The following is a 22,313-nucleotide window of genomic DNA, read 5'->3' as shown; positions in this document are numbered from 1 at the left end:
GGGGTCAGCAGCCAGCCCCTCTGCCGGGGGGCCGTTTCATCTACTCTGGACATTGTGCGGATACAGGGACTGTGTGTGCCAGTAAGGGTGACCTGACTGAATAAAGCATGGGGGTGCGAGGCCCTTTTAGGCTCAGCTCCAGGTGCCCTTTAGAACTGCCTGTTCTCCCAGCTGGCCTGTAAAATGACCCTCTGGGCCATAAATCCAGGAGGAGATGAAAGACGCATGGAATGAAGGGCCGGCTCATTTACACGCATGGAGTCTTCTGTTCTACTCACCGCCTGGGAGCAGCCTGGCGGAGTCAGGTGACCTGGGACGAGAGAAAGGTGTCCCGCCTCATGCCCACGGACGGTACAACAGGGTTTGTGTAACAGTTTAGACCGGGGCCTGTGCCATAGCAGCCTCCATTGCCTTGACTGGCACTTCATTGCCCACTCCCCCGTTATGTAGCCTTCTCTGGAGCGGCTGGAGACCGGCGTTCCGCCCCTGTGGCTTTGTCGTTGCTACCTGTGCACGTCATTCCATCGGTGGGGTCCAATTGACAGCTGTTGCCTCTTGGTGACTGTGTGTGTGGCTGTCACTCACTCGCAGCTGGGTGTAAGATCAGGGCCAGGCAGCAGCGAAAGTCACTTACCATTTCTTACAGGTCCTGTCCTAGTGCCACCCGGGTCCCCGCTAGCTCTTTCAATAGCTCCTGGCTGGCTTTTGCCGCAGCTCAGCCAGCTCTTGCCACCACTGCGCGCCAGGGCGCAGCGGAGTCCTTTCACCTCTGGGGCCAGGACCTCCTAGGACAGGCAAGTGTTGAATTCAGACTCACTTGGGCCTGGCTCTGTTGGAAGCGGGGCTATCCGGGCACAGAAACCATTCGGCCACTGAGCCTGGAAATCAGAGGCACGCGATTCCCAGCCGTTGCCACCCTCCACGTCCACGCTCCGGGGTGATGTAACCGTGCTCAGATACTCTGGAGGTAGGTGTAGTATGGACAGCTCGGATGTAGCCTCTTACGTGGGTGAGAAAAAATCCCCCCCTTTTAAAGAACCCTGTTTCTCTAAAATGTAAATAAGATTGGGGGAGAAATGCTACACCAAGGTACGCACCCACCCGCTCCTTTGCCACCATTAGCAAAGCTTGAATCTCAGCATGAAAAACATGAGCTGCTACCCCCTGAGCTAACGAAGTAACTCCTCTGACTGGCCGATGTAGTAGACTATTATCCTCTCTGGAAATGGCGTTAAAGTGGGATTATCAGAAGGGGGGGGTTGCAGTATTGGAATGCAGAGTGCTGCTTCTATTTATCTACATTACAGTAGTGCTAAGCTAAGAACAGAGCCCCATTGTGCCAGGTGCTATACAAACCCAATGGGAGAAGATAGTCCCTGCCCCTGAGAGCTCAGAACCTAAGCCGGCAGGACAGAGAAGGGATGAGAGAGGCAGAATGATGCCCCTTTTGCAGATGGGGAACTCGGGCTCAGCGAGATTAAGTGACTTACCCGAGGTCAGACAAGAAGTCGGTGGCAGAGTGGGGAATCAAAACTACAGCTCAGCCATCCCAGTTGGATGTTCATTCTCCTCCCGGCTGGGATCAAAGCCCGAGGTGGATGTTTCCATCACAGGGCGCAGGTCTCCCTGTGAATTAATGACTTGTATTCATGCCGATCGGTCGGCTTAGACTGGTAGTTATGTAGGGACAAGGGAAACGCGATTCCTACAGCACTTGCTAATGAGCCAGCATGTGCTGCACCACATCAAACAATGGTGCCGCGGCACGGAAATATTCTTGGGGCTTCAAGGTCCCTTGTCACTCCATTCCAAACCCACATTCAAACGTCGCTTTTATGCTTGTAAATAGTTATGACAACTCCCGCTGTGCCAAGCGTACCAAAGCCGGGGCTGACGAGGGATTTGGGGCACCCATCACGACTTCCCAGAGATGGTGGGCACACAATGCTCACATCCCCCACTACTTGAGTTAAGGGCGAGTTGCTGCACATTGTATTCGAGATGGCATCTATGACACGCAGGCGATCGGTTCTGATGTCGTCGAGTGGGTGGCAGGAGCGCAGAGGTACACACGTCACGCGGAACTGTCACGAGCCGGCGAGTCTCAAATAAACATGATCATGGGCCGTCCATTGGGCTTGGTTTTGAAATCTAGACCTTTTACGCTGATTGTATCATTCAATGAACAGGAGAAATGACAACCCTCCGTTAGATAAATACACGGAGGACAGGTCCATCGATACTTATTAGCCAGGATGAGAGGGAATGGTATCCCTAGCCTCTGTTTGCCAGACGCTGGGAATGGGTGACGGAGGAAAGGATCTCTTGATGGTTCCGTTATGTTCGCTACCTCTGGGGCACCTGGCATTGGTCGCTGTGGGAAGACAGGACAGTGGGCTAATTGGACCTTTGTTCTGACCCAGTCTGGAACCAAATGCGGAGCCAGGTGAGCTCTATGTTACGAGCCCGGGGGAAGCTAAGGTTAGAGCCACGTACGCGGTGCAGGGGTCAGTTACAAACACTCGTAAGAGCGGTGGGTTTTTAATGGGTTTTAAAGCCATTCTCGTGCTGAGCAAGTCGTCTGACCTGCAAAGCTCAGCTAGAGCATTGCACACAAGGGTGCCTGCAAGACGCCCCACGCTCCGGGGCTAGCTCAGGCAGATCCATGTACTGGGGAGTCCACCTCCTCCTTCAGGCAGCCAGCCCAGAGCTTAGGGAAACATTTGTGTTTTTTTCAGTGTGAGCTGTGCTGATTTCAACCTCCAGCCTTTGTCTGCTGGATTAGCCAGCGCGCCGGTGTCAGACAGCTTCCCCCTGCGCAGGCAATTACCGACGGGGATTAAGTGGCATTTTCACCTCTGCTTTGATGAGCCACGCAGACGGAGCTGCTGGCATTTTGCGCTGCAAGCCCGTGTCTGCAATGGATGTTGACGGGTTTGTCGCAAGGAAATAGCTAACGTGGGCATGTTTAAAATCCTAGCGTGGGTAACCCACACAGCTGCCGGGTGGGGGGCGCTGTCCTGGAGCGTGGCACCGGGCCCACGGACGGAGAATAATGAGTCTGTTCTACAGCCTTCGCTGACAGCTGCCTGGCTTTATAACTCATGCACTAAGCTCCGGAGGTCCCAGGTTTGATTCCACCGGTCGGTGTTACAGGATACGTTGTAGCGCTACCTCTGTTGAACTGGGCAGGATGAAGGCTGGTGCAGCCCAGGGAATGCTTTCCAGATCTCCAGGCCTTGTGGCTCATTTCTGGACCCACGCCACTTTTTGAAACGTCCTTGGTAAAGTGCCTCAGAGGGGCCGCCGTGTTAGTCTGTAACTTTAAAAACGACAAGTCGTCCTGGAGCACCTTAGGCCCCGTCTACACATGAAAGTCAATTTCACACTCTCTCCCTGTAGTTGGTTAGTGAAATCCCTGTGTAGAAGGATGGCTACTTTGAAATCCATGATGGAGTGTCCAGGCAGGTTAACATGTTCCCCTCCAGGTGTCTGTGTGTTACCATTCCTGATGTCTGGTTTGTGTCCATTTATCCTTTGGTGCAGAGACTGTCCGGTTTGGCCAGTACACATGGCAGAGGGGCATTGCTGGCTCTTGATGGCATGTATCACATTAGTGGCTGAGTCCCTGATGTGGTGACTTAGGTGGTTAGGTCCTGTGATGGCGTCGTTTGTATAGATGTGTGGCCAGAGTTGGGAATGGGGTTTGTCGCAGGGGTAAGTCCTGGGTGAGTGTGTGTGACGGCGCGTTGGGGTCCCCCGCCTCCTGCACCCCCAAAATGGCACGAACAGACTCCACCAGCCGGTAGAACAGAGGGAGTTTATTGCCTCTCCAGAATACAGCACAGCACAGATGTCACCAGGTTACAGGGCAGGCCTAGGATGCCTCAGCCCCCCTTGATATGGGGGGGGGGGTCCGGCTTCTAAACCCCCCAGCCTGTTGCTGAGGCTGCTTCCTCCATGCTCCCAGACAGAAACTAACTCCCTCTCCTCTAGCCCTGCCCCCCAGCCCGGGCGGCATTCCCCCTTCCTTTGTTCCTCTCCATGGGGGGTAGCTGGTCGGACAGGTTGAGAGGGCCTCTTTGCATAATGTCTCACTCCCTGTCCTTATGGGCCGTGGTACCGGGCAGCAGCCAGTGGGGTTACCGCAGAACCAGCATAGAAAGCAGCCCAATACCCCCACTACGTCACAGTGTGTCTGAGGTGTGATGTGTGGCGGCTGGAAAGGATTCGCTCCAGGTTGCAGGGCTGTGTGTAGACGAGGATCGGTGCGCACACCAGAACTGGCTGCAACACGCCCGCAGTGGCTGTTACACCAGCGCTCTCGAACCTCCTCGCTGCTGATTGCCGGTGCCCTGTTACTGCCCATCCTGCCTGCATTGACCCTGCCAGCCTCGGCGGCGCACTGGGACCTCCTGTTTGGCTGGCGAGTATCGACGAGCCCCTCTAGCTACCGACCTCCTCTGGCGGGGGTGTTCCGCAGGCAGGGACAGGAACGCTGCTGCCACCCCGCCCCCTCGGCTCGTTGCCAGTGCTTGGTACGGTTACGGGGCCGGGACAGAGGACAGAGAGTGATGGCTGTGGAGGGGAGGGGGGCTCCAGCTTTGGGGGGGTCAGGGCTGGGGCAGGAGGGGCTGACCTCGAGCGGATCCTGGTGCAGCAGGGGGGCTAAGGCAGCTTCCTGCCTCCCCTGGCACCACAGACCAGGCTGCACCCCAGAAGCAGCCGGCAGCAGCATCCCAGCCAATGGGAGTGTGGGGATAGTGCTCGGGGCAGGGACCGTGCACGGAGCCCTGCATGTCCCCCCCACCTACCTGCTGGGCCTGCTGCCACCCTCTTCTGGGGCGCAGCGCAGTCTGTGGGCCAGGACAGGCAGGTCGCAGGTCACCTGATCCCCCTGCAGCCACCAGACCCAACGCCCCACATTCCACCACCCAGGATTGGGGCACGACCTATCATTTGAAAACCCCTGGACACTCCCCAGCGGGGAGAGAGCTGCAGGCGCGGACGGTACCCCCAGGCTGCTGACCGGATTGCGGGGGGCAGGCGGGGGGTGGAGCCCCAGGGAGGCGATGAGGTGACGCCTGACCCAGCAGGGCTGTGCTCGGAGCGACAAGGCGCGGCCCGAGGTGCGGTTAGCCCGGGAACCGAGAGAACAGAATTGGTGCCTCGCGTGTCCACAGCTACAGACTCCCATCCACAGTCTGTGAAGAGGGGCTACCTGTACACTTCCGATAGCCCAGCCACATGGCGGGCTGACAATTGCCAGGTTCCTGGGCCAGTGGAAGGGCGGCTCCGTGCTCCTGTAAGGGGCGGGTCCTCAGTCAGAAGGGGCGGGGCCTCTGTCAGAAGGGGCGGGGCCTCAGTCAGAAGGGGCGGGGCTGGTGCAAGCTTTTTCCCCTGCCAGCCCTTCAGCGCCGTTCCGGGGCTCCAGCAGCGATTTAAAGGTCCCCGGGGCAGTCACCACCCATGCCGACGGACCTGCAGCCGCACACCTGTCAGGGAGGGCCTGCGTGTATTTAGCCCTGTCCTGGGGACCAAAGTGAGCTCTCGTGGCCCCTTTCCAGCCCGACACGTCTGCGATTCTGTGAAATCGGGGTCTTTAAAAGCAAGCAGGTAGCCAGGGTCCAGGATTAGCCCAGGGTTCACTTAACCCCTCGGGGTCCTAACCGGCAGCCAGACACGCTCTGCTTTCAGCCTCCAGCCCTAAAACTTAGTCCGAGCTCCCTGCAGCGCTCAGGGCTGGCAAAAACGTCCTGGCGCGTACAGCCGCGGCAGCCCGACCGAAACTCCAGGCTAGACCCCGCTAGATCAATGGAACAACTCGGCCTCGCAACCGCCTCTCGGAGAGGCGGGTTTCCTACGGCGATGGAGCCCCCCGGTGCGGCAGCAGGACTCAGGCTCGTCCCCCTAAGGAGCTCGGCTCTTCCATCCCTGGCAGCCCGAGGGCATTCGTCTCCGTCCGATGGCTGAGCGGTGGGAAGCGCAGGGTCTGGGTTTCCGGGGTTTCCCTCGCGGAGCCAGGCAGTGGTCTGGTAGCTGGTGGCCTGAGCAGGTCAGTGGGTGGCTGGTGGATCCCCGCTGCCCCAGGGTCGGACTGGCCTGCCACTCGTAGGGCCCTGGGCTGGGATGCAGTAGTATTGGGCAGGACCGTGTCCCGCCTGCGTTCCTCCCGTCACCCCCTTCCAGGTGTACTTGGATGCATGTTGTCCTCCACCTCCTCGGGGTCCACAACCAACCGTACCGGCAGCGGCTCCCCAGCGTCACGGCTCCCTGGGAGCTCTGCTTGGCCCTTAGGACAACTGTGGCTCTCCCTGGCGCTCAGCTCCAACCACAGGGAAGACGCGTCCCCTGCCTCCAGCCATTCCCCCAGTCCTGGGCTGCTGGGCCGGCCTTTTATACTTCCTCTTCCTGCCCCGCCCCTCTGCTTCCACCGTGTGGGCGTGGTCCTCCTAGCTCCACCCACCTGCTGGCTCGGGCCACGCCTCCTCTCCCCAACGTGAAACCAGACCGCCTCTGACCTGAAGAGCTGGGGGTAGCTCCAAAGCTTGTCTCTTTCACCAGCAGAAGCTGGGCCAATAAAAAGTTGTTACCGCCTGCGCCTTGGCTCGTGAACGCCCTGGGACTGGCCCAGCTGCAGCTGCGCGGCAGAGAACAGTCCCTGGCCTTTCGGAGTTGGTCGTAGGCGGGTTTTGCAAGCTCTTGCGGGAGAGAGAAATGCCGCTGAGTTGAGGGCATCGATGTTTTACTTGGCCAGTCGTGTTAACCCCTTTTCTCCATTGAATTCGCATTTTTAAGACTCTCGGCATGATTGGGGTGGAAGATCCTTGGCCTGATTGGGGGCAGAAGACCCTCAGCATGATAGGGGCCAGGAGGGTGCTGCCAGGAGCCAGCAAGGTATTGGGTTTAAATTGTTCCAAAAATGGCATGGCGAGGCTTCTGCAAACAGGAATCATTTGGCCTCTGGAGTGGAGCCCCTGGGGTGGGAGGGAAGGGAAATTGCAGCCCATGAAGTGAAATCAGTCCCTAACTCTGAGGACGGGTGGGATTCTGACGGTTCCCACTGGGGCTGCTACCACTCCCCACCCCCCAGGGGCTCTGCCCTCCCCACGGGAGACGTGGGTACCGCCACTGCGTCTCCGGGACTCCACCTCCCATCTGCTCAGGCGAGCTGCCAGCCCTCCAGCCCCGTCTGGTTCCTTCCTGGCTCGTGCGTCCTAAAGCAGGAAGACGCTGCCGCCGGAACTGGGGGACACGTCGCTAGGCGATGCCTGAGCTGGAGGAGAATCCGGCTCGCTCGGCCAGCACTGGGTGAGCCTCTGTCCGTGCCAGTTAAAATAACAGGCTGCAGAACCTTTCATCAGCCCTGCCATGTGGTGCTTGGAGGCCAGATTCGCACAGGGCACAGATCTGCGGAACCCCACGAAGCTGTCCCTCCGCTGCCACAGCAGAGAGAGCTGGCTTCTTCGGGCTCTGAGCATGTGGCTCCAAGGAGGACGGGTTCTTTCAAGCTTATTACTTAGCGCTGACGTTTGCCTCTTCTTTCCAGCGGCTCCCCGTCCTGGCACCCGCAGCAAACTGTGCCTCTTGTTTTATTGCTTCCTTCAGAGATCACGTTTCACGCTGGGGCCCGGGCGGGCGGTTTCTGCGCAGTCAGCGCTGCTCTGCAGCCAGGCTGTTCGCGTAACGCATCCAGCTGGAAGAGGCGCCCGGTTTTCACTGGAGGCCAAGAACGCCGAGTGGCAGCTCAACTCCCCTGCAGCCGTCCTAGCAGCTGGCGGAGACGGGGCATGATGGCCGGGGGCCTCGCTTCCTTTCTGATCGGGGGGCGGAAAGGCAAGACCTGGCTGCCCCTTTGCGGAGGATCCGAGCTCCGCGTCGGGACGTGTTGCGGGCATGAGGGCCCAGTGGGATGACGAGGAGGGAGGGAGGGGTTGACATGAAGAGGAGAAGTTAGGATCTGATTCCCCCGTCAGACTGGGGAGGGCTGAGAGCTTGGGCCATTGAAACGAAGCTGCATGAAGCCCTGAATAATATCGATTGTTGGGAGCGGCCCTGCTCGGTCACGATGGATAAACTGAGATGCAGCTTGGGATTGCCCCACCCCTGGGGGCTGGGGCAGGAGCTACCCCTCAAAAATTCCCTTGGGTGGAATTCCCCAGATTGGTCGGGGGGAGTGTCTCTTTATGGGGGGGGCTGCAGCTCTCCCCATGTCCTGGGGAATCTAGTGGGCCAAGCACATGGAGGGCCCCGCAGGCGTTTCCCCAGCTGAATCCGCTCCCTGGGTCAGGGAGGTTCCCCAGCTGCTGTAGCACAGCCCTCAGGTTTTTTCCCCCCCTCAGGCTGGGGCAGAGCCCCACTCCTTTACCTACATCACAGCCACCACCAGCACATTGCAAGTGAGAATGGAGAGGGGGGGGAAACTGAGGCACGGACGGGGGAAAGTGACTTGCCCCAGATCATCCACTGGTGGAGCCAGGATTAGAGCGCCCGTCTCCTGAAGCCCAGTCCAGCGCGCTATCCGCTAGGCCACGCTGCTTAACAGCACTGATGACACAAAGGCGGGGGGGGAGCAGGGACGTGACTTGTCTGGAGTTGCGCTGTTAGCATGTGAGGGGTACAATTGGGAACAGAGCCCAGGTCCCCTGAGTCCCAGGCCAGCCCCCTACCCACTAGTCCACGCTGCTCTTGGCTTCTTTGCTCTTGACTGGCAGGCAGCAGGGGGAATCCAGGGGGAAGGAGGAAGGCCCAGCACGAGGAGATGTGACGGCGGCTTTCACAAAAGGGCCGGGTGGTGGTTGTCGCTCTGTCTTGGCCGTGCCAAGATCTTCATCTCCCCCACCCTGCCCCAAGCCTGCAGGCCAAGGGCGGCACTGGCGAGAGCGGAAAACAAGCCTGTTCTTTGCACGCCAGGCTGCCTATCAAGTTTTGAGAGCTGCGCGTTTGGAATTTGGGGTGAATAGAAAATCCCCCAGTACCTGCAGCTCAGTGCATGGTAAACAAGGAAGAAAGGGACATTAAACACAGGTTTCTTCTCATGCTTCCGGGTTTACAGCAGCCACTCACGGACTGTCTGGGGTTAGGAAGAAACTCCCAGGACAGGCGGGTTATTTCATAAAGGACTCTGCCACCGACTGGGTGACCTTGGTCAAATCACTTGATCTCTTAGCACCCTAGCTGGGGAACAGGATAGCAATCCTACCGCTAATGAGAAGGGATCAGTTTTAAAGGGAATGGGGCTATTTGTCTGGTCCAGTATGTCAAACCCTGCCTGCTTAGACACAAGGTCTGCCGAGACTTTCCGCTCTGCTTTTCTCTCTTCTGGCTGGAGAAGAGAAGATCCCTGCCTAGATCAGAACGTCCTGGTTTCTGAAGTCCCCACGGCTTCTGAATAAATTGTTGCTGCTTCTATGAAAGATGAGCTCAGTGTGCAGTGTGCAGATAGCCCCAGGCCCCAAAGAGTTCATAATCTGAGGAGACCAGACGGACAAGGAAAGATGGCTACCCTCATTTCATGGAAGGGAAACTGAGGCACAGAGCAATGCCATGATTCGCTCTAGGAGACTCCGTCAAAATTGAGCCTGGATCTTCTGAGTCTTAGCCCAGTGCCATTTGCTTTGGGTTTAAACGATTAAGATCAACAAAATTCTTTGCCTTGACCTTTACTGATTTTACCTCTGGTAATCCTTAAAACCCACGGGAACATAAGAACGGCCAGACTGGGTCAGACCAAAGATCCATCTAGCCCAGGATCTGTCTTCCAACAGAGGCAATGCCAGGAGACCCAGAGGGAATGAAGAGAACGGGATCATCAAGTGAGAAACAGGCTGGGGACACGATCCCTACCCATCCTGGCTAATAAGTATCGATGGACCCATCCCCCATGAATGTATCTAGCTCTTTTTGGACCCCTGTTATAGTCCTGAGTAAGGAGACGAGAACGAGACAGGAAACGAACATTGTTCGTGCTACGTTACACACGGAAAGCAAAGATTCAGTCTCTTAAGAAACTACGTCCCCTCCTGCCACGCAGGAAAACTGGAATAGACAACCAACGTCATGGGAACAGCTGGCCCAGGCCGCAGCTTGGCTTGTTGTGTGAAGTACAGAGTCACACAGTGCCTGTTGCTTTTTTCAAATTTCCATTCCGACAAATCAGCTTGCCACATCAAACAGAAGGAAAGGCTTTTTAAACCTCACTCTTTCCAGCGGTCGGCCGCTGTCTTGGCAGGCCACATCTCCTTGGATGTGCGAAGATTGGCAGCCTCCCCTTGTGGAGTGAGGTCAGCAGTTGAAAGGCACTGGACGGGATCACAGACGTCTCCAAGGTTCTGGGCTCTAGAACCTCAGAGGTTCTAGGCTCCCGGCCTCGGAAAGGGAAGTGTTGAGACTGAAACGGTGTGAATGGGCCAAGGTGGGCGCCGTTAAGAACATAAGAAAGGTCAGGCTGGATCAGACCAAAGTCGCGAGGGACGTTTTGTAGCAGGGCCTCTCCCCGTCTTTGCATGTTCTGCCTCTGCCTGCGCACTCTCCCATGGCCACGGCATCCCAGCCTGCCTCCGGCGCGCCCCGGACTCTGGTTTCACAAGGAGTAACGGAAGTTCGAACTAGGAAGCCTAGTTCGAACTATCTAGTTCGTGCCCCGTGTAGCCGCGCTGCACGGGGTTCGAACCAGCAGGGTTTTAAAAATGGCGGCGCCCCGCTTATGCAAATGAAGCCCAGGAAATTCAAATCCCGGGCTTCATTTGCAAGTGCAGTATGCCTACATTACCCCGCTAGTTCGAACTAGCGGGGTAGTGTAGACATACCCTTAGTGAGTAACATTTGGGTTAAAAACGTGGAATGATATAAAATTAACCTGGCCCAGGAGAAAGGGATTAAAATCGGCCTCTCCGACAGGCCTCGAAATGTGCCCGTAAATGGAAGCATCATGCAGCAGGTGTGTTTCCAGCTGGGTTCTGCAGGGATCACGTCTCAGCCCTACGCTGTTTAGCAGTTTTATCAGTGAACTGGAAGGAAACATAAAAGCATCATTGATTTAGTTTGCAGATGACTTAGCACCGGACTAAATTGCCAAGGGAGGTCATGGAATCTCCATCACTGGAGATATACAAGAGCAGGTTGGATAGACGCCTGTCAGGGATGATCTAGATGGGTGGTGTCCAACTAGTTCTGAAGCTGTAGCGAACTAGCCACATTCAACTGGCCAAAGAGCCACATGTGGCTAGCGTGTTGGGCACCACGGATCTAGACGGTGCTTGGTCCTGCCATGAGGGCAGGGGACTGGACTTGATGACCTCACAAGATCCCTTCCAGTTCTAGCGTTCTAGGAGTCTCTGACGCGCCAGTTGGGGATCGGCAAATGATGAAGAGGACAGGCCATTAACACAGAGCAATCTAGAGCGCTTGGTAGGCCGGGCACAAGCGAACACTCTGCATTGTACTATGGCTACAGATTCACATATACAGCCAGAGGCTGGGAATGGGCGACAGAGGATGGGTCACTGGCTGCTTCCCTGTTGTGTTCATGCCCTTGGGGACACCTGGCATTGGCCACTGTTGGAAGACAGGACCCTGGGCTGACCCAATGTGGCAGTTCTGGTGAAGGAACAAAGAACACAGGCCGTGCATTCGGGATGGAGGGCTGGAAAAGATGTATTTGGGTGTCAAAGTGGAGTCCTGATGGTGCCCAAGGCTTTTTGCATCTCATGGGCTCACCCCCATAGATTAACCCCAGGGTTCAGTCTCCTGCACTGTCTCTCTCGTACCTTTCATTGGCCCGGGGCTCATTTGAAAGGCACCCGCAGATGCTGGCCAGGAAGCCTCCCCAGCTCCGTCCTGTGCTGTGGAAACAGCCAGAGGGGCGCCTCTGACAAGCGGAACATTGAAACCAGCTGATCTCTTCCCCCCTCCTCCCAAGCGCTCCACAAAGAGCTACAGTCCCTGGGAGCAGAGGTGTGGAATCCGCATAGGCTGAGCCGGCCCCGCTGCGCAAAGCGTTTCTGAGTCGAAGAAGAAGAAAAGAGAAATAACATTTTTAAAAAAAGAAGCAAAACACAACCCCCCAACTCCCTGATGGCCAAACCCTGCAAGCAAAATCAAACGCCCGTCACCCGGAGCCGCCAGGCACCCTCACTGCCCTTGCAGGCTGCCACGCTGCGGCCCTTCCCCGCCTTGCTCTGGCAGCAGGCTTTCCTTGGCAGCTGGCCGGGGCTGCTCCTGGAAGGCAGCCACTGGAGGCATTTCTGCCCTGCCTCCCGGAATCGGGCCGAGCCAACGGAAGCAGGAGAGAAGACAAAGCAGACCCAGTTTGGACCGGGGGCTTTCCCAAGCAGGGAGCCAGCGTTGTCTCCAGCCAGCTGCTTAACGTACCCGTTCTCTGGGCCGGTTACCCGGCGGTTTGGCAACCGTTTTGCCTTCCAGCCGTGGGCAGCCTGCTCCTCTCACGCTGAACATCGGATGTGCCGGGAAAGGCTTGTGCTCTAGGTTGGGAGCTGGGCAGTACTTCAGCATCTCCTTTATCTCCATCGTCCTTGGAACACCTTTCAGGTACTGAGAGAGCGTTACAAGGAGAAGGAGAAAAATTATTTTCCTTAACGTCTGAGGGTAGAACAAGAGGCACTGGGCTTAAACTGCAGCAAGGGAGGTTTAGGTTGGACATTGGGAAAAACTTCCTGTCAGGGGGGTTAAGCACTGGAATAAATTGCCCAGGGAGGTTGTGGAATCTCCATCACTGGAGATATTCAAGTGCAGGTTGGACAGACGCCTGTCAGGGATGGGCTACAACGGGTGGGGAACCTTTTTTTGGGTCAGGGGCCACTTCAGAAATTTTTGAAATGGCTCCGGGCCCCCCAGAAGGGGCAGGGCCCCAGGTGTAAGGTTTGGGGCCAGGGCACGGCCGTGCTTCCCCGCCCACAGACTCTTGATTGGTCTGGGGGTGGGGAGCACACACAGTCTTTGCCCCTCCCTCCCGAGAGAGAACCACCAGCTGTTCTGAACAGCTGGCGGTTCCCTGAAGGTACCCATGCCCCTGGGGGTGGGAGGAGACTGCGTGCTCCCCCCTGCTGTCCCCAGGTCAATCAGGGCTTGGGGGTCGGGGGAGTGCGAGAAGTCTCCTCCCGCCCTGCCCATGCCCTGCAAGGAGTGAGTGGCACTTAGAAGTGCTGCGTGCTACTGGCAGGGCGGGAAGAGCGTTGGCGCGCTCCTCCCCCCCCCCCGGGCCCTGATTGGCCTGGGGGTGGGGGGGAACGGCAGCCCGGATCCACTTGCTTGGCGGGCCGGATCTGGCCTTCGGAAGCCCTTTTCCCCCCCCTAATCTAGATGGTCCTGCCGAGAAGGCGGGAGACTGGACTTCACCTCTCGAGGGCCCTTCCTGTTCTCAGATCCTATGATTCCATCCAGGGCAGAATGTCTGTGTGCACCACTGCCCTCTGCTGGATGCCTTTGGAATTGCTCGCTTGTGTCATAGACCCCCTGCAGTGCCCAGTACATGAAGATTCTCCCTTTGCTCCGGTGCTTAGGGGGACCGTGTTTGATGCCGCAGAGGTGAGGCTGGTTGAACTCTTTCTAGTCTGGCAGCCCCTTTGAAGCTGCCAGGCCGGGTTCTGGTCAAGGGCGTTAGTTTGGAACTGGCCTAGATATGGGGCCAATCTTCTTTGCAGCTGTATGGTGCCTGGCCCCTTAGCCCCCCTGGACCGCCAGCAGCAGATGTAGGGGGCAGACATGGGCTATCCAGCTGGGGTGGGTCTGTGGGTGCCAGAGGAGACAGGCACGAGCCAATAACGGCCTGGGGGGTAGAATGTGGGATGAGGACTTGGACCCCGGGGTAGCCATCTCAGCTGGTCAGTCCTGGCTACCCTCAGGCAAGTCATGTGAGCTAGCTGCCATGTCCGTGAGGAAGGCTGGGCTGGGGGCTGCAGTATTGGTGGCTTGGGTTCAATTCCCTTTTTCCGCCACAAACTTTGGTCTCGTGCCTCAGTTTCCCCTCCATGCAAAGGAGCGGGGAGGGACTAACAGCCCTGCCGCCCAGGATCGCTACATGAAAGGCTGTGAGGTACTCGGCTGCTGTGGTTGTGGAGGCCAGAAAAGCCCCTCGCTAGCGGGGACGAGGGGGTAGCTCTCTGCGCCTCAGTTTCCCCGCCTGTGCAGTGGAGATGGTGCTACTGCCCTCCCGCGCCGAGTGCTTTCAGATCGAGGGCGGGGCCGTCCAGCGGAGAGCTAGGCATCCACACTACTTGCAGAGGACCGGCGAGGAAAAATATCCACTGGATTCTCCCACCCTCCTCTGCAGAAAAATAGATCCACAGCTGGCTTTGCCGCAGCTCTCTCCGGCTGGTAGCTGGAACACGCGCCCTGTGGAAGAGGGCTGTGTTTGTCACGGGCAGACAAAGGCAACTGGGACAATGTGACTCTTCTCCAAGCGGCACTTGGCCACCACCCAGGTCCCTGGTCATGACTCTCCTCCTGATCGTGGTTAAAAACACACTCGAGACGGGTCGGCTGTCTTGCCCTGCCCCGTCCGGGGGTCCTGTCGGGTGGGGGTTATTCGAGGGAGGAAGGGGAGCAGGGAAGGGGCTGGTCGTGGGGAGACCAGGCAGAGCGTGAGCTGGCTTGGGAAGGTGAGTCGGGGCCGCAGGCCCCCCTGCGTCTGGCTGAAGGGCAGGGAGCCCAGCTCCAGGCCCCAGAGCGTTTGTGGCCGAGCTCCGTGGGCCGTCAGCTGGCCGGGGAAGGGAAGGACAATTGTCGGGGCGAAGGGAGGGTGCAGCAGGACCTGGTTCCAGGCGAAGCCGGGGGCATTGCAGGATTCGCCCAGGCTGTGAATGCTGGAGGCAGGGTAGGGGCCTGGGCTTGCAAACTGCTCCGGCTAGGAGCCAGGCTGGGACGCCGGCCTCAGTCCTGGAGCCAGAAGGGGGGTGGGGAATGGCTGGATCAAAGCCCCGTGTTGTGTAACCAGCGCAGAGGCCCGGCAGCGGTGCCAGGCAGAGGCGGGGTGCAGCGTTAACCCTTTCCTGGCGAGCGGGCGGCTGTTCTCCCCCCAGCTGCAGCCGTAAAGCTGCTCCCACGGGGGGGGGGGGGTGTTGGAGCCAACCTCTGCCTCCCCCCTGTCTCCCAGGCAGCCCGTGGGAGCGCTGGAGGATCCCCCTGCAGCATGGTCTGCCCGGGCCGGGTTTAGAGGCCAGGGACTGGCTGCACAGAGGAGGGGAGGGGGCAGAAGGGGGCTGCGTGGGGCTGCAGTTCTGCTCCGGAAGGGGTAGAGCAGGGGGTGAAGGCAGCGGGCGGTGCGACCGCGTCTCTCTGCGACTCTCCTGCCTTTGGGACTCTGCAGGCCAGCAGATACCCCAAGGGCAGGTGTCCTGGGTGGAAAGGCTCCATTCCCTGTGGGGGGGGGAACGTGCCACGGCCCCCTCCCCAGCTCCATCCCGCAGGAGGGGCTCAGCGGTCCCCAAACCACGCAGCAGAGAACAGAGCCCTGAGGGATGTGGGCTCCCCGCTCTCCGAGCTCCCCCCAACTCCCCCCACATGTCCTGCCTGCCGGACTTCCCTTCAGAGGGGCCGGCGCGGGGGCTGCTGGGGGCCGGGGGGCTGCCGCTAGCCCCGCGGGTGCATGTCTCGCCCTGTGGGCAACGTAGGCTGGCTTGGGCGAGCAGCTGCCTTTTCCAGGGGCTGGGGGGCCCAGGATGGGTGACTTTCTCAACGGGGACGGTTGGCCCAAGCCCCAAAAATGAGCCGCCCAAAGTGGACGGTTGCTGCATGGATGGAGCCTCCGTTGGGCTTGTCCTCGGAAGCCCGTGGAAAGGATCCGACGGACCTCAGTGAGCTTTGGGCCAGGCCCCGGGAACGTTCTCGGAGCCACATCCCAAGTCCCGTGTGGACCTCGGCGCATAGTTCAGGTTCATAAATCCATGCAGGTCAGGCCCGTCAATGGCTGTTAGCCAGGCGGGGCAGGGTGGTGGCTTAGCCTCTGTTTGTCAGAGGTGGGAAATGGGCGACCGGGGACGGAGCACTTCACGATTCCCTGTTTTGTTCGCTTCCCCGGGGCACCTGGCGTCGGCCACTGTGGGCAGACAGGACACGTGTGTTCCTGTCCCCGTACAAAGTCCAGGGTATGGGCCCATCTCCTGTAACCAAGGACCAGAGCCAGCCAGGGGTTAACTCATCTTGCGAACAGGTGAGTGCCAACAGGGCGTTTAGAGAGGGAGTTCTCCGGGTAAAGGAGGAGCAGATACAGGACTCTGGAGGGAAGTGTGTGTTGTGTTCGGGGCTCTCTTGCTGCGTGCTGAGCTTGTGTTTGTGAGTGAGGGTTGGTGTGTGCTCTGTTTTTGTTTTTGTTTGTTTTTTCCCGTGTTTGTGAGTGAGGCTTTTTTTTTCTCCCCCTTCCCCTTCATGGAGTGTGTGCTGTGATTGGCAGGTGGAAACGGTTAGCGTCTAATTAAAGTTTGAATTCTAGAAGCCTTTGCTGATTGGCTGAGCCTTGGTAGGGGGAGGGACTTTCAGGCACTCCAGGGCTTTATAAGGCGGCAGCAGGCAAGCAACCAAGCAGCTTGTGAACAGGTGAGTGCTAACAGGGCGTTTAGAGAGGGAGTTCTCTGGGTAAAGGAGAAGCAGATACAGGATGCTGGAGGGAAGTGTGTGTTGTGTTTGGGGCTTTCTTGCTGCGTGCTGAGCTTGTGTTTGTGAGTGAGGGTTGATGTGTGGTTTTTTTGTTTTTGTTTGTTTTTTCCCCTGTGTTTGTGAGTGAGGCTTTTTCCCCCTCCCCTTCCCCTTCATGGAGTGTGTGCTGTGATTGGCAGGTAGAAACTGTTACTTTCTAATTAAAGTTTGAATTCTAGAAGCCTCTGCTGATTGGCTGAGCCTTGGTAGGGGGAGGGACTTTCAGGCACTCCAGGGCTTTATAAGGCAGTGGGCAAGCGACTAAGGAGCTTGTGAACAGGTGAGTGCTAACAGGGTGTGTGCTGTGATTGGCAGGTGGAAACGGTTAGCGTCTAATTAAAGTTTGAATTCTAGAAGCCTTTGCTGATTGGCTGAGCCTTGGTAGGGGGAGGGACTTTCAGGCACTCCAGGGCTTTATAAGGCAGTGGGCAAGCGACTAAGGAGCTGGTGAACAGGTGAGTGCTAACAGGGCGTTTAGAGAGGGAGTCCTCCGGGTAAAGGAGAAGCAGATACAGGACTCTGGAGGGAAGTGTGTGTTGTGTTCGGGGCTCTCTTGCTGTGCGCAAGGCGGAGTGGGGGGACAGAGAGGCTCCGCAGCAGCGGGCAGTGTGGGAGATAAACCTCTGTGGGGACTTCCCAGGCTCGCCGTGGACAGGCTGGGCCATGCGGAGCTGGGCTGTCACCCCGAGCCCCTCACAGGCGCTGGCGATCGTCCTGTTGGTTTGGGTCAGGCCCTGGCCGAGCTGTGCTTTCCCTTTTGGTGTCCACACACCCGCACGGAGGGGCTGGGCATGGCCTGGGCCTCCACCTGGGAAGTTTGGGGTGTGGCAAACCTGGGGGCAGATCTGCATTTTGCAGCAGGGGCCTGTCTCCAGCTCCGGCACATGGGGTGGGGATAGGGTGGGGGGCAGGTTGAGGATCTGCCCTATGGTCTCCGATTCAGCCCCCGGGATCTGGTGCAACTTTTCCATCCGAGTTACAAGGGGCATGTCTGCAGCAGCCCTGCGCTGGTCAGGCCTCAGCTGGAGTATTGTGTCCTGTTCTGGGCACCACATTTCAAGAAAGACGAGAAATTGGAGGGGGTCCAGAAAAGACCAACGAGAATGATGAAAGGTCTAGAGAACATGAGCTATGTGGGAAGACTGAAGGAACTGGGCTTGTTTCGTTTGGAAAGGAGAAGACTGAGAGGGGACGTGGGAACAGTTTTCAGGTATCTAAAAGGGTGTGACGAGGAGGGAGAGAAATTGTTCTCCATGGCCTCTGAGGCTAGGACAAGAAGCAATGGGCTTACAGTGCAGTCTAGGGAGGTTGTGGAATCCCCATTGCTGGAGATAGTTCAGAGCAGGTTGGACAGACACCTGTCAGGGATGGTGTAGACGGTGCTTGGTCCTGCCGTGAGGGCAGGGGACTGGACTTGATGACCTCTCGAGGTCCCTTCCAGTTCTGATGTTCTGTGGTTCTATGAAAGTCACTGGAATGGAAAGCGAAAGTCTTGTCCAAGCGCTGTCATTTGCCACATCTGCCCCGCGGCCACTCAGCTGCCTTCTGGGGTGGAGCCGGGCAGCAGGGAGGCGGCTGCGGGACAGCAGAGGAAGTCCTGCTAGTGGGGAGACAAACCTTGACAGCTCTAACACGCTGGCTTAGTGGCTGTGGGCCTGGCTCCCTCTAGCGCCTGACCCTGGCCACTACGACCGCTGGCTTGTCACCGCTCCAGCAGCTCCATGTGTAAGAGGGGTGGTTGCTTTTGGGGCTGGAGGTCCTGGGTCCGAGCCTGCTGGATGAACGTGGGGCGGCACCTTTGCTGCAGGATGCCCTGGTGTGGGTGTGCACAGTGTTCCTGCATCTGGTCTTGGCTGCAGCGAATGCCTGTTGCAAGGTCTACAGCGATCCTTTCAGTGTCCCCCTGTAAACACCCGGCACTGCACCTGATCTCTGGAAAGCGGAGCTCCTGTTCCTCGCCTCTCTCCACAGCTTGCGCCCTTGTGTATTGCTGCCCCCGTCACAGCATCCCGAGGAGCCTTGTGACTCCAGCGAGGGGCTTAGCTCCTCCACCGCCCGGGTCTTTACCCAGCAAACGGGGAGAGGGAGCACTTCCAATCCAGAGCAGCCTGCTGACTTTGAAATGTATGAATCTCCCACAGATCGATCTGGGGGTGGGGGCGGGGAGGTAGGGGAGATGGGCAGGGCCTGTGCTACTCAAGGGCGTAATACGACGGGGCGTCGAGCGGACTGCGGCGCAGTTGTGGGTCCGTTTACAACCTCTCCTGTCAGACAGCGGGGCATCGGCCTGGGGCGGCCAGGGCACCTAGCGCTTTTGGATTGCTTTGCAAATTGGCTGGCCATGGAACGCCGTGGCGCGGCCGAACACACGGACCCTCCCCAGCTCTGCAGGGGCGTGTCAAGGGGCCTTTAACGTGGAGAGAACTCAGGGGAGCCGGTTTATACGTCCCAGCTGGGCAGCGGCACGCCGGCAGCGTGACACTCCGCACCGCCACCGGGGGGGGGGTGCCGGGAGACGAACGCCCCCGGCCGCGCCCTCAGTGCTGTCGCCCGCAGCCCTTCGCTGGCACCAGGGGAGCACTCGGCAGAGCATCCAGAAGGAGACAGGCTCCTTGCCAAAGGAGCTCACCCCAGACCGACACCCCAGGGAGCCCGCAGCGCGCACAATGATCAGGCTGATGCTGGGCAGATTTTAGTGCCAGCGGTGCCCCAAGACAAATATAAAAAACCCCGGGCGAAGCCAGAGCTAGCCCGCAGGCCCCACGGCGCGGGGAAGGTTAGCAGTGTCACTGCTGCCGCATGGGTGGTAGGTGGAGGCCTAGCTGGGGAAGGCAAGCCCCAGCCCCACCCCTTCCATCCCAGGCCCCACCCATCCCACCTGAGGCCCCACCCCTTCTGTCCAAGGCCCCACCCATCCCACCTGAGGCTCCACCCCTTCTGTCACAGGCCCCGCCCCTTCTGCCCAAGACCCCACCCCCTCACAACCTCTCCCCATGCAGCCAGGCCCCACCCCAGCCCAGAAGCCCAACCCTTCCCAACCGGACAAAGAGCCTGGCTGCTGCAGCGCGATCAGCTGGGGAGTGTAGGTTTGGGAAGGCAATGCCTTCCCTTGCCTACGCTACCCGCCGCCCACGTGCATGAGGGAGGCAGCCCTTCCATTTGTAGGTGCCGTGAGCCAACGCGGGGGAGCGGGTGCGGGGAGGAGCACCCAGAGGAACAGGGAGGGGGCAAGAGAGAGCCCCGCATTTTGCCATTCAAATTTTGGCCCGGATACTGGGGGGCAGTGCCCCTCCCACATGCTACCATGAGCCACCTGCGCTTCCGTTCCCCGTGAAGGAGGGTGGGGTGCCCTGCTGCTGGCCTGTTCCACTTTGATTTTGCAGGGGCGGAGCGGAAGGGCAGGGGAAATAATACCCTAATATTCAGGGCCCGTCCTGCGCCAGCACACCGGCAGGATTCCCGGCTGCTGAGAGAGGAAGGGTCCGTTCCGATCGGTTATTGCTAACAATTGGGCGGCTGAAGAAAATCACCTCTTACCATTTGGGCAAAGGCTGCCCTTCCAATACATCCCAGCAGGGCCGTGTCGAGCAGGGGTGTGAAAACAACCAGACAGCCCCTGCGACAGTGACGCCGCCCACACCCCGGTGTGGCCACGGCTGTGCCAGTGGGCGAGTGCGTGTGCCGGAAGCGCCAACGCCGTTCGGGGAGGGGGTGGTGTCAGGAAGCTCCTCCTACCGGCAGGCGGCTGTGCTCCCACGCGGAGCGGTGCCGAGCTATGGCGGCATGGTGTCTGGCGCGCAGACACAGCCCGTGGTCGCAGGCCGCCCGCTACGGGTCCCGTGATTCCAACGAGGCTCTCGGGAGATGCTCTCCCCAAGCAAACATCAAATCCCCATCCCCAGCAGCCATGCCAGAAACCGGACCCGACGAGTCAGGGCCATCCAATCAAGAAACAGACCCAGACCACGTGACCCACATGCGCCAGCACAACAGCTCGCCTGTTGGACGAGCGACCCCAGAATTAACTGGGGCGAGCCCCTGGAGAATGGTTTCCCATGACGGAGCGGAGAAAATCTGTTGTTTGTTTGCGCACAATCAACCAACTGGGAAAGAGGAGAAATCCATCTACTAACCCATCTCCTAAATGATTCTTTGCAGGTTAAATGCTTGGCTCATTAGCACCCCCTACGTTCCAGGCGCTGGCACTTTTTAACCGCGTCACCGTCCACCCAAACATGCACTGAGAGCCACTCTCCGATAAATGACCTTTCTCTGTCTCTCCCACAGGGCAGGCCGAGGCTGCAGAATTAAGGCTTCCTGACCAAGCCCCTCTGATAGTCACAAGGCTCATTGAAGCGCTGGAAAAACAAGGTACGTCAGGTTCACGTTTCCTGGGCCGCTTCCTTCCAGTCGTGACAAATACGTGCACAGCGCTGGATGTGCACCTTCCATGTGTCATATGCCCCACGCCGTTCCTGCTGACGCTGCATGAGGGAGAGTCAGAAACCAGGCCCCTTCTACGTTCCCACCCGTGCACCTCCACTGATTGTAGCGGGGCTGCTGCAGATCCATGCAGGAGGGAGACTCCACGGGGTTGAAAAGTTTTGAACGGGGCTAGCGCCCGACAGGAACCGCAACCAGCCAGGCCCTCACACTGTTCTGAAATACGCATCATCCACCAGTCCAAGCCAGGCGATGCGATCTCTAGGACCTAGGGGTGGGGTAGCATTGTCTCTTGTGAACCCAACTGCTACTTGCAAGCAGTGTCCGATCCATAGCAGAGATGGGTCTGTTACCACGCTGGGCTTGTCGGCTTTCCTATTCGGTGCCCGAGACTCATGTTTTCAGCCGTGGAGATTTCTGGTTCAGCCCCTGTTGTTGGTTGAGATGGAGGCTGACCTCTGGTGGCTCCTGGCCAGTGACGATGGGATGGTCCGGCAGGCTTCCTGCCTGGCCTAGCAAAGGGGACCGCCCTGCACCCTGAAGGTGGCCAGTAGCAGGTCCAGCTGCACAGGCCCCACGCTCTGGCACCGCACTCCCATTGGCTGATTCCTGGTTTGTTGCCAGGGCTTGCTGAGCACAAATGGAGGGAGCTTGATGGGGGCTTTTTTTATCCCGTGAGAGTTGGCGACTCGCCCACACCTAGGAGCCAGACCTGGTACTAGCTGCTTCTGGGGCGCTGTGCGAGCCACAGTGCAGGATAGGCCGGGAGCTGCCTTAGCCCCTCTCCCTGGTCACCTGATCCCCCTGCCGCCACGAGCCCCGGTACCCCACATTCCGTGCCCCAGGACTGGGTAGTGACCCGTCGTTTGACTAGACTTGGCTCTTCCTTTCCCTAACGCTCCGACCTGGCAGCCGTGAATTGCCAGTAGCAGTGTGAGGCTTGAGGGGAGCTGGGAGAAAAATGTTGCATACAACTCTTTTTGGTGAAAACCACAGATTGAGCTACCTTGGAAGAGTTGGCAAATTCAAATCAATTGGGCAACATTGTTTTAGTAAAAATTAAAAAACAAAAAACAGAAAACCTCTAAACGGAATTTGAAAAGATGTTCTGTTTTGACACTTTCAAACGCCACACTTTGGGGTTTGGGCTCAAAATGACTTTTCATTTAAAAATGTGCTTTTCATCCTATTTACAAGCAATCCAAAAATGTCCAAACATG

The 22,313-nt window shown here is 58.3% G+C and overlaps 1 protein-coding gene across 3 annotated transcripts in view; it reads left to right on the top strand.

Moving 5' to 3' along the window:
* PIK3R3 (phosphoinositide-3-kinase regulatory subunit 3) overlaps positions 1-22,313 on the top strand; it is a 295,637-nt gene that overhangs the window by 50,949 nt on the left and 222,375 nt on the right. For all 3 annotated transcript variants that reach the window (XR_012905836.2, XM_075935898.2, XM_075935896.2), the window contains one exon: positions 20,938-21,021. Coding sequence is in view for 2 of the 3 variants with exons in the window: in XM_075935898.2 (XP_075792013.2) it covers positions 20,938-21,021 (84 nt within the window). In the remaining variant the exon portion in view is untranslated. The remainder of the gene's footprint in view (positions 1-20,937; positions 21,022-22,313) is intronic.

Source organism: Pelodiscus sinensis, chromosome 9 (assembly GCF_052426305.1).
Source record: "Pelodiscus sinensis isolate ZL-2025 chromosome 9, ASM5242630v1, whole genome shotgun sequence".
Taxonomy (NCBI): domain Eukaryota; kingdom Metazoa; phylum Chordata; order Testudines; family Trionychidae; genus Pelodiscus; species Pelodiscus sinensis.
The sequence above is the reverse complement of the archived record's forward strand: the minus strand, read 5'-3'. Positions and strand labels throughout refer to the sequence as shown.